The sequence below is a fragment of the Oncorhynchus tshawytscha genome, unplaced genomic scaffold (assembly GCF_018296145.1).
Source record: "Oncorhynchus tshawytscha isolate Ot180627B unplaced genomic scaffold, Otsh_v2.0 Un_contig_388_pilon_pilon, whole genome shotgun sequence".
Taxonomy (NCBI): Eukaryota; Metazoa; Chordata; class Actinopteri; order Salmoniformes; family Salmonidae; genus Oncorhynchus; species Oncorhynchus tshawytscha.
The window spans coordinates 1,265,177-1,276,457 of NW_024609827.1; the positions used below are offsets into that span (position 1 = coordinate 1,265,177).

General features: G+C 39.3%; 1 protein-coding gene across 1 annotated transcript; it reads left to right on the forward strand.

Annotated features, from left to right (window-relative positions):
• Positions 1-1,321: 1,321 nt before the first annotated feature.
• On the forward strand, positions 1,322-11,069 carry LOC112249888 (cholesterol 24-hydroxylase). Its single transcript, XM_042319179.1, has 15 exons — positions 1,322-1,607; positions 1,858-1,935; positions 2,030-2,111; positions 2,326-2,399; positions 2,621-2,707; positions 2,826-2,964; positions 3,225-3,338; positions 3,619-3,781; positions 4,018-4,083; positions 6,000-6,072; positions 6,168-6,252; positions 6,561-6,671; positions 8,533-8,621; positions 10,184-10,250; positions 10,427-11,069. The coding sequence occupies exons 1-15, from the start codon at positions 1,459-1,461 to the stop codon at positions 10,580-10,582; spliced, it is 1,533 nt and encodes a 510-aa protein (XP_042175113.1). The 5' UTR covers positions 1,322-1,458; the 3' UTR covers positions 10,583-11,069.
• Positions 11,070-11,281: the final 212 nt, after the last annotated feature.

Here is an 11,281-nt window from a genome sequence, read left to right on the forward strand (position 1 = left end):
TGGTTAGTCTGTTTTCATGTTATCCAGAGCATTGGTGCCTGTAACTGTGCTGCTGGCAACAATTTAATTACGCTTTTTGCCGACGTTTACTCATATTGAACGTGTGTTGAGTGTTCGTAAATTCATCAGTTACTCTGTGCTCTGAAAGATGGCCAGACTGAATTTACAAACGCAACAGAAATGGTTACTTGCATAGTGGAGTCTTTTGTTAAGTCATGTAGCTAGCTAGCTAGGTAAACAATGAACCATAATCCCAACTCATGATGTTTCTACCCTGCATTCATCTGCAGGTATCTAACCAACCAGGTTCAATGTTAACTAGCTAATATTAGGCTATAGCTAGCCAAGCAAATGGCTCTGAGATACAAATAATTAGATCATAAATGTAACATTAGAGCCAGCCAGCTAACATTATCTAGCTAACAGTACACTCTAACTTGAAATGAAACCATTTTCTGTCAAAATTAGAAACGTGTAATATCTGAAAATGTAGCCAGCTAGAGTATTTTACCAGTGCACATCATTCATGGATGGACACATCTCCTGTCGGATGCCATGGTTGCCCTTAGTTTGAAGATGTAATCTGGAGACAGGTGTTTTCTCCTTAGCTATCATGCTCGATTTATCGCTAATTTCAAAACTTGGTCCTCCAGAAAGTGGTTTTACTACATAATAGATAAATGAATAAACAATCTGAGTGAGACAGGATTACTTAGACATACTGACCAGCTCAAATAGACAGAAGTGTGCTATTTGGCAGACAAATCCAAACTAATCTCTCGGCAAGTCCAGCCCACTCATTATCTCAGTCTATCATGGCTCGCGGGAAGGTTGTTAACTTTTTCTGTGGCTAAACAAACTAGGCTCGTAATTTAACAATTTTATTCATATTTACAGATGGAATACAAGTTTGTTATTAAGGCCCATGAAAGTTCACATGTTCAAGAAGGCATTTCTGCCCAAAAACACATTTTGATTAGAATAATATGTTTACTTTCAAACGGCTGTTAAGTAGTGACCTGCGACATATGCCTAGTTTCCTGAAACAGGTCACAAATGTGTAAAAAGGGAAGGGGTCTGAATACTTTCCTGAATGATCTGTATTTAAAAGATCTATAACCGAGTGAAGGGAGTTCATGTTGTTCATAGTCGGAACATAGGGTTTGTACGTTTACAGATCTATTTTAAAGTTTACATTTCATGTTTCACGCATGGCTTTTCTTACAATCCTAATAATTTACATACAAGTGGGGTTCCTGAAAATGCGGAACCGCAGCCAAAAATAATTAATAATTAACGATCTGCTTGACGTGGACATATTTTATGCAGAGTAAACCCTTTCGCTTCACATATGCCTCTCTACTACTAGTACTACTACGGGTGACCAAATTCCGTCCCCCAAAAACGCCCACATAACTGGTTTGCAGGGTCACCACGAGCTATCTAGTCTTCGGAAATATGGCCCTTTTCTCTTTCTTTGCAGGTTGGATCGGTTATTTGCTTATTTGCCTGCTTGGATTGATTTTCATCGCATTTCTCTGTTTTTGTCTTTACATAAAATATATTCATCTGAAATATGATCACATACCGGGACCACCAAGGGATAGGTGAGTCAGTATGATGTAGCTTGAATATTTATTTTAAAATGCTTTAGCTAAATGTTAGATTCAACTATATTGAGTGGCGACATAACGCATCGGATTTGTTGATAAGGAATTACAGTAGGTGAAAGTTGACCTCAACAGCCGTCAGGGTCGCTGTTTCACCTGTCTTTTTCCTTTTCACTAGGTGAAGGTATCACTCATGTCATAACGTTCTTATTTTTCAGTTATTAACCCGTCTCTTGTTCTCCCCCAGTTTTATATTTGGTCATTCCCCAACCATGCTGAGGGAGATGAGCAATGGTCGAGTTGTCCACGACAAATTTCTGGAATGGTTTGTTGAATGATATTGAATGCAACACACATAGATTGAATCAGGTGTTGTTTATTCTGGGACAATAAATAAAGATATATTTTATCTTTGACAGGGCTGAGACTTATGGACCGGTGTATCGTATCAACGGTTTGCATGTTGTGGTGTTGTGTGTGACCTGTCCTGATACCACCAAGGTAAACCTGTGAAATTACTGTAATTATAATCTCTGATGGACTGACGACGTAAACACCTGACCAAATTAAGCAAGATTTTAGTTCTGGGTTAACCAAGATTAGTGTAATCATACATTTTACCATGTTTATTTCTGAAATGCTGAAGTGCTGTAAAATAACACATTACCACAATTCCCCCTTCAAACCAAACAGACACTTTTCTTTGTCTCCACAGGAAGTCCTGATGTCACCTAAGTACCCCAAAGACTCACAGGTCTACAAGCGTCTCTTCAACCTGTTTGGACAGAGGTGAGTCCTCTGTATAAATAATGTTATCTAAATATATTTCCTACTACTATTTATTGTGTCAATGTTTTGGTTGGTACAAACTCTTTCAACACAATCCCTCCTAATGCTGGTTATTGCATGCGTAGCCTACAGAGCATATAGACATTCAAACAGGACAGCTTGGCCACTGGTCAGTTTATTCAGTCTTAGGGTAAATACTATGTTGTCCATCTTCTTCATAGGTTTTTTGGAAATGGCCTGATCACAGCACAGAATCATGAGGAGTGGTACAAACAGCGAAGAATAATGGACCCTGCCTTCAGCAGTCTGTAAGTCACTTATCCATTTCACATGATGTAATAATCAATTGATCAATCGACTCATTGATCACTCCATTGATCAATCCATCCATCTGTTCATCCATCCATCATTGCTGTGTATTGTTAGGTACCTGCGGGGTCAGATGGGTGCGTTCAACGAGAGGGCAGAGAAGCTGATGGATAAACTGGCGGACATGGCTGACACCAACACAGCTGCCAACATGCAACACATGTTCAACTGTGTGACACTGGATGTCATCACTAAGGTAACGGTCACTTCCTGTTACCCTCAGATCCCCACACTGCCCCTACAATTTATTCTTTCTGTTATAAAGCTACATTTGTTTGTATATCTGACAGTAAAATTGTCATAACAGGCAGTTATAACACACTCATTACCTAAGCTATATACAATTTAGTCTCACCATGCCAATGTGCTAGCTATAATTAGCATAACTAGAACCAGGAGTTTTACCTTATCATGTTGTAAGATGTTGTCAATCCTCTGTTTTTATCTCATCTGTAGGTGGCGTTTGGAGTGGAGCTGGATCTGCTGAAGGAGAGTGACTCTCCGTTCCCCAACGCTATAGAGATGTGTCTTAAGGGAATGGTCCACTATGTCAGAGACTTCACCTTCCAGGTAAATAATGACATCAAGTATGTTAGTGATGCTTCTCCACAACGATGGCTTATTGAATTGATCTATTTGAAATCCTACTGTTTCATCAGATAAAATCCTGTGTTATAAGAAACTTATACAATTAAAAAATTGACAATCATGAACAGTTTGTTCTAGTCTCTTGTTTCCATCCTTCCATGTAGGAAGCCTGTAAGATGTGACTAAATGCACCATTTTTCGTTTTACAGCGTCACATTCCCCAGGTGAGATTTAAATTAATGGTCGGATGTCATATTTCTAGCTCTACCCAAAGAACAAGAAGTTCATCAACGAGGTGAAGAAGTCTTGTCAGTTGCTGCGTTCGACAGGCAGACAGTGGATCAACGAGAGGAAAATGGCCGTCCAAAACGGAGAGGACGTTCCAAAAGACATCCTCACACAGATCCTCAAGACGGCTGGCAAAGGCATGATGTAGTTGCCTGATCCTAGATCTGTTTGTGCCGTCTTGCCAACTCCTGCCACTGTTCAAGACAAGACGGCTCAAACTGATCTGGGACCAGGCTAACATTGGAAACCTTTTACCTGTGGCTCTGCATGTGACATTGTGGGACAAGTGTTTGCTAAAACAGTCATGTAGTTGATGAGGTTCAGTAGCACTATTGTCTCAATGCTGTAAACTGATATATTTCCATCATTTCAGAGGAAAACATAGCAAACGATGATGAGGAGCTTATGCTGGACAACTTTGTGACATTCTTCATTGCGGGTACGTCTCCCTGAAACAAGTGCTATACTTTATTTTTATATATATATATATATATATATATATATACAGTTGACGTCGGAGGTGTACATACACCACATTCAGTTTTTACAATTCCTGACATTTAATCCTGGTAAAAATTCCCTGGTTTAGGTCAGTTAGGATCACCACTTTATTTTAAGAAATGTCAGAATGATAGTAAAGAATTATTTATTTCAGCTTTCATTTCTTTCATCACATTCCCAGTGGGTCAGAAGTTTACATACACTCAATTAGTATTTGGTAGCATTGCCTTTACATTTTTTAACTTGGGTCAAACGTTTCGGGTAGCCTTCCACAAGCTTCCCACAATAAGTTGGGTGAATTTTGGCCCATTCCTCCTGACAGAGCTGGTGTAACTGAGTCAGGTTTGTAGGCCTCCTTGCTCGCACACACTTTTTCAGTTCTTCCCACAAAGGTTATATAGGATTGAGATCAGGGCTTTGTGATGGCCACTCCAATACCTTGACTTTGTTGTCCTTAAGCTATTTTGCCACAACTTTGAAATGATGCTTGGGATCATTGTCCATTTGGAAGACCCATTTGCGACCAAGCTTTAACTTCCTGACTGATGTCATGAGATGTCGCTTCAATATATTCACATAATTTTCCTACCCCATGATGCCATCTATTTTGTGAAGTTCACCAGTCCCTTCTTGCAAAGCACCCCCACAACATGATGCTGCCACCCCCGTGCTTCACGGTTGGGATGGTGTTCTTCGCCTTGCAAGCATCCCCTTTTTCTTCCAAACATAACAATGGTCATTATGGCCAAACAGTTCTATTTTTGTTTCATCAGACCAGAGGACATTTCTCCAAAAGGTATGATCTTTGTCCCCATGTGCAGTTGCAAACCGTAGTCTGGCTTTTTTTATGGCGGTTTTGGAGCAGTGGCTTCTTCCTTGCTGAGCGGCCATTCAAGTTATGTCTCTATAGGACTCGTTTTACTGTGGATATAGATACTTTTGTACCTGTTTCCTCCAGCATCTTCACAAGGTCCTTTGCTGTTGTTCTGGGATTGATTTGCTCTTTTCGCACCAAAGTACGTTCATCTCTAGGAGACAGAACGTGTTTCCTTCCTGAGCGGTATGACAGCTGCATGGTCCCATGGTGTTTATACTTGTGTACTATTGTTTGTACAGATGAACATTGTACCTTCAGGCGTTTGGAAATTGCTCCCAAGGATGAACCAGACTTGTGGAGGTCTACAAATTTTTGTCTAAGGTCTTGGCTGATTTCTTTTGATTTTCCCATGATGTCAAACAAAGAGGCACTGAGTTTGAAGGTAGGCCTTGAAATTCATCCACAGGTACACCTTCAATTGACTCAAATGATGTCAATTAGCCTATCAGAAGCTTCTAAAGCCATGACATCATTTTCTGGAATTTCCCAAGCTGTTTAAAGGCACAGTCAACATAGTGTATGTAAACTTCTGACGCACTGGAATTGTGATACAGTGAGTTATAAGTGAACTAATCTGTCTGTAAACAATTGTTGGAAAAATGACTCTTGTCATGCACAAAGTAGATGTCCTAACTGACTTGCCAAAACTATAGTTTTTTAACAAGAAATTTGTGGAGTTTTTGAAAAACAAATTTTAATGACTCCAACCTAAGTGTTTGTAATCTTCCGACTTAAACTGTGTATAATATATATATATATATATATATATTTATTTATTTATTTTTTAAATCGATCTTCGTAGTATAGTTTTTCGAGCTCAAATGAAGTTTGAAGAAACAACAGTCACAGTACTTTTGTTGTTTTAATCTTGACAGGGCAAGAGACAACAGCCAATCAACTAGCTTTTGTTGTTTTAATCTTGACAGGGCAAGAGACAACAGCCAATCAACTAGCTTTTGTTGTTTTAATCTTGACAGGGCAAGAGACAACAGCCAATCAACTAGCTTTTGCCGTCATGGAACTGGGAAGGCAGCCAGAGATACTGACAAAGTAGGACTTGTTTTCATCATTTCTATTTTCGGTATTGATCATTTCTGTAATAAAAACAGGTTGGTTGAGTTTGTGAGTGTCTCTGCCATTTCCAGGGTGAAGCAGGAAGTGGATGACGTCATCGGGATGAAACAGGAAATCAGCTTTGACGACCTGGGGAAAATGACCTACCTGTCTCAGGTAAATGATCTACCTGTCCCAGGTTCGTGTGTGCTGTCTTGTCATTGACCTGACAGTGACAGCAATGGAGCTACAAACCAGATCAAGGACTCAGAATTGGAACTGGCATCTGTACACAGAAACCATATTGTACGTTATACAATGTTGTACGATGGCTGATAGAATGGCGCTGGAGGAGATGGCTGCCCAGCGAAATGTGCTATTTTGTGTGTGTGCTTAGTCCCCTCCTGTACTCCCTGTTCACCCACCACTCCAACACCAGTTAATCAGCATGTTGTGTTTGATTCATATCATCTCCCCCCCGTCAGGTTTTGAAGGAGACTCTCAGGTTGTACCCTACAGCACCAGGCACTTCTCGTTTCATCCCTAACGACATCGTCATCAACGGCATCCCCATCCCAGCAGGAGTCTCATGCTTGGTGAGTAGTCACCTCAAAAACAATGTGGAGGAGTGATGACTGTTGTATGATAATATCTCTAAGTTTAGTTATGGTGTTAACATGTGATACGTTGTGGTACCTCAATGTAGTAAAGGAATGAAGTATCCTTGTCTAAGCCAGTATGGCTCATACCTCAATGTAGTAAAGGAATGAAGTATCCTTGTCTAAGCCAGTATGGCTCATACCTCAATGTAGTAAAGGAATGAAGTAGCCTTGTCTAAGCCAGTATGGCTCATACCTCAATGTAGTAAAGGAATGGAGTATCCTTGTCTAAGCCAGTTTGGCTCATACCTCAATGTAGTAAAGGAATGGAGTATCCTTGTCTAAGCCAGTTTGGCTCATACCTCAATGTAGTAAAGGAATGAAGTATCCTTGTCTAAGCCAGTATGGCTCATACCTCAATGTAGTAAAGTAATGAAGTAGCCTTGTCTAAGCCAGTTTGGCTCATACCTCAATGTAGTAAAGGAATGGAGTATCCTTGTCTAAGCCAGTTTGGCTCATACCTCAATGTAGTAAAGGAATGAAGTATCCTTGTCTAAGCCAGTTTGGCTCATACCTCAATGTAGTAAAGGAATGGAGTATCCTTGTCTAAGCCAGTTTGGCTCATACCTCAATGTAGCACCATTGTATCATTGACTTTTCTTATGTTAACATAGAATGTAAACATAGAATTTCTCAAAACACCATGATTGTGTAATGAAACCATGACAGGTAGTGCACCTAAGCTGAGATCTGGGTGTTTGAATGTATAATGTTAATACACAGAATGTGTTTTAAAACAGAAGTGTAGGAACTCTGAAACACCCAAAGTGGTTCTTCAACCTGAATTTGGGTGTTTTTAAGAGAGCGTTGTGAAAACCCATTTTGGGGGTTCAGTGAATGTAAAAGCATCAACACTCAAAAATTGTGTTTCTCATACAATCAATGGTTTACAAATGCAAGTCATTTCAATGATTCGTTAATTTAATTTTATCAAAGTAATGTAAATCCAACTGCATATGTTACTCAAAATGTAATTATCTTTTATGAGGATAACCAAAGTTAAGAGACAATAGATTGATTGAACTCATTGGAAGTCTTTGGTTTTAATCACGTTGCTTTTCTTATCTTAACGCATGACTCTGTTTTTAGAGGATTGTGGGTAATGTTTTTAGACTATAATTCATTCACACAATGTTGTTTACATGTTTGAAGAAGGAAGTCTGTATTTCTATATTGGTATTAAGCAGTTTGTTGTGTAATGGATCATGATGAACGGATATCAAAACTGTCAGGCATTTTGACGTTCAATGAGGACAGCACCCATTCCCACATAGACAAAGGAAATGACAACAAAAGAGAAGGGATCTAATTCTGCTCTAAACAGAACTCAAAACACCAAAGTAGTGTGTTCAACCTGTTCTGTTAGTGCTCCCAGTCCCTGGCAAGGTGTTGCACAATATTTGATTTAGTGGTGTTACAACACACCGTGTCATGTGTTTCAATACTCCAGCAAAGATATGGTTTCGTCTCCTTCAAGTTGGTGGCAGCTCAGTTGTCACTAGTTAATGTAGCAATATTGATGTTACTCATATTGATGTTACACAGGAAACGGAAACCAGTTTTTACTTACTTTATTAATGTGCTGGTTGACAACATGCCTAGTAAAGTTTGCTTAACTATATATCTTTGTCTGTCATGACTACAACACAAAGCATATTGAAACAGTTTTGGTGTTACAATGAACTTCATCTTAACAGTGTAGTCAACACCTCATTAACTATTTTGGGTGTGGGTGTACTTATTTTATTTCTTAAAGTGTCTTAAATCTTTTGTTTTCCCCTATCTTGTCTGTCTACAGTTCAATTCGTATGTCTGTGGAAGGTTGGATAAGTTCTTTGAGGACCCGCTGAAGTTTGACCCAGAGAGGTTCCATCCAGACGCTGCCAAGTAAGTCACACAATACGTTGTCATTGTTTTATTGTTTCTTTACAACATTTGAATTGATTAAAGCAGAACTGAACTCGTTGAAACTGGCATATTTTGCGTCCAGAAAATATTCAGACCACTTCACTCTTTCCACATTTTGTTACGTTACAGACTTATTCTAAAATGTATTTAAAAAACAATTTTCCTCATCAATCTCCACACAATACCCCATAGTGACGAAGGAAAAAAAGGTTTTGACATTTTTGCAAAATTGAGCTCAGGTGCATCCTGTTTCTGTTGATCATCCTTCAGGTGTTTCTACAACTTGATTGGAGTCCACCTGTGGTAAATTAAATTGAATGGACATGATTTAGGAAGACGCACACCTGTATATATAAGGTCCCACTGTTGACAGTGCATGTCAGAGCAAAAACCAAGCCATGTGGTTGACGCAATTGTCAATAGAGCTCCGAGACAGGATTGTGTCAATGCACAGATCTAGGGTAGGGTACCAAAGAAATGTCTGCAGCATTGAAGGCCCCCAAGAACACAGTGGCCTCCATCATTCTTAAATGGAAGAAGTTTTGAACCACCAAGACTCTCCCTAGAGCTGACCACCCGGCCAAACTGAACAATCGGGGGAGAAGGGCTTGGTCAGCGAGGTGACCAAGAACTCAATGGTCACTCTGACAGAGCTCCAGCCACTATATTCCACCCATGAGGCCAAAGACGGCACTTTTGATCAGTGATTGCAGGAAAGGGCTACTTTTGGTCATGAAGTCAAAGTTCGTCATGACTTACATGGTGGTTGGGTTATGATTTCGCCCACTGACACGGGATAAACAGCTGTGGTGATTACGCTCTATCCGATGGCAGAACAGTGGATCGGACTTTGTTTACAAAAGACAACATGTAGCGCATTTTTTACTTGAGAAATACTGCACTAAACACCTTAACTAGATGTAAAATTGCGTGACTAAAACCTTGTCGACAAAAAACACAATTACAGATTTCTTGAGTTAACTTGGACTATTTTGAGGAAGTGATACTGGCTTTGTTCTTATGGTGTCTCATGCAGTGATAGGAAAAGTACCCAATTTTCACACTTGAGTAAAAGTAAAGATACCTTAAAAGAAAATGACTCAAGTAAAAGTAAAAGTCACCCAGTAAAATACTACTTGAGTAAAAGTCTAAAAGTATTTGGTTTTAAGTGTCCTTAAGTATCAAAAGTAAAAGTATAAATCATTTAAAATGTCTTATATTAAGCAAACCAGACGGCACGATATTCTTGTTTTCTTAATCTACGGATAGCCAGGGTCACAGTTCAACACTCCGACATAATTTACAATCGAAGCATTTGTGTTTAGTGAGTCTACCCAATCAGAGGCAGAAGGGATGAACTTAGTACTTTACACCACCTGGTCTCATGGGGGACAAACATCAGCAACTGTTATATCGAACCACACCCCCAAAACTGAAATCTAGTTTATCTTAATGAGCAACAGAAAAACACATTTGGACTCTGTGCGTTCAGTCACTTTTTAAGAGCTAACAGACATGTTGTGTTTGTTTTTGTCCTGAAGACCCTATTACTGCTACTACCCCTTCGCCCTGGGACCACGCTCATGTCTGGGACAGAGCTTCGCACAGGTTAGCAGACTGTCCGTATGAAATATATTGAAACAACTTTATTTGGGATTGTTCTCTGCTGATCCTATTATCCATCCTAGTTAGATTACTCCTGGACTTCTGCCTCCAATATAGACTTTTTTTTATAGTTGAGCACACCAGATTTGTCATCCTTTAAAGAGATCTGTTGTTCACAGATGGAGGCCAAGGTAGTGATGGCCAAGCTGCTCCAGAGGTTTGACTTCAGCCTGCTGCCTGGCCAGTCCTTTGACATCCTGGACACTGGGACTTTGAGACCAAAGAGTGGAGTGGTGTGTAACATCAGACACAGAGGACAGACACCTGCAGCCTGACCTGACTGGGACCTGAACATGACTAGCACTTCTCTATAACTTGTCTTATTTCTTATACTTCCTAGTGGAGCAAATTACCTTTTTCTTTCAATGAAGCACCTTATTCAAATATCTAGCTATTTTTTTTCATCGGAGTGTTTGTATTTGTGCTGAGTCCATGTTGTTAATTTACCCTTATCATGTAGTTACTATGCAGTATACCATTTATCACATAATATAAAGGTTACTATGCAGAATACCATTTATCACATAATATAAAGGTTACTATGCAGTATACCATTTATCACATAATATAAAGGTTACTATGCAGTATACCATTTATCACATAATATAAAGGTTACTATGCAGTATACCATTTATCACATAATATAAAGATATTTATAACTATATTATTAACTTCTTTGATGAACTTCCTAACCAACATTACCACAGTGCCTCTGTTGGAGTGAATTGACTATATTTTAATAAAATAATTGACCAAACATCACTGAGCTCCAGAAGATTAGAATACTTTTATCCACAAGGTGTCGCTGTGAACCTGCAGACAAACCAAGAACATTCATTATCATGTTTTGTATCTTGTTTACACCCATAAGACCTTGCTTTTTTCAATTTTGACTAACGACATGCCACTGACTTTGAGTAAAGCCAGTGTGTGTGTCTTTTATTTTTGAAATATTTAGGGCAGATGACTCAACA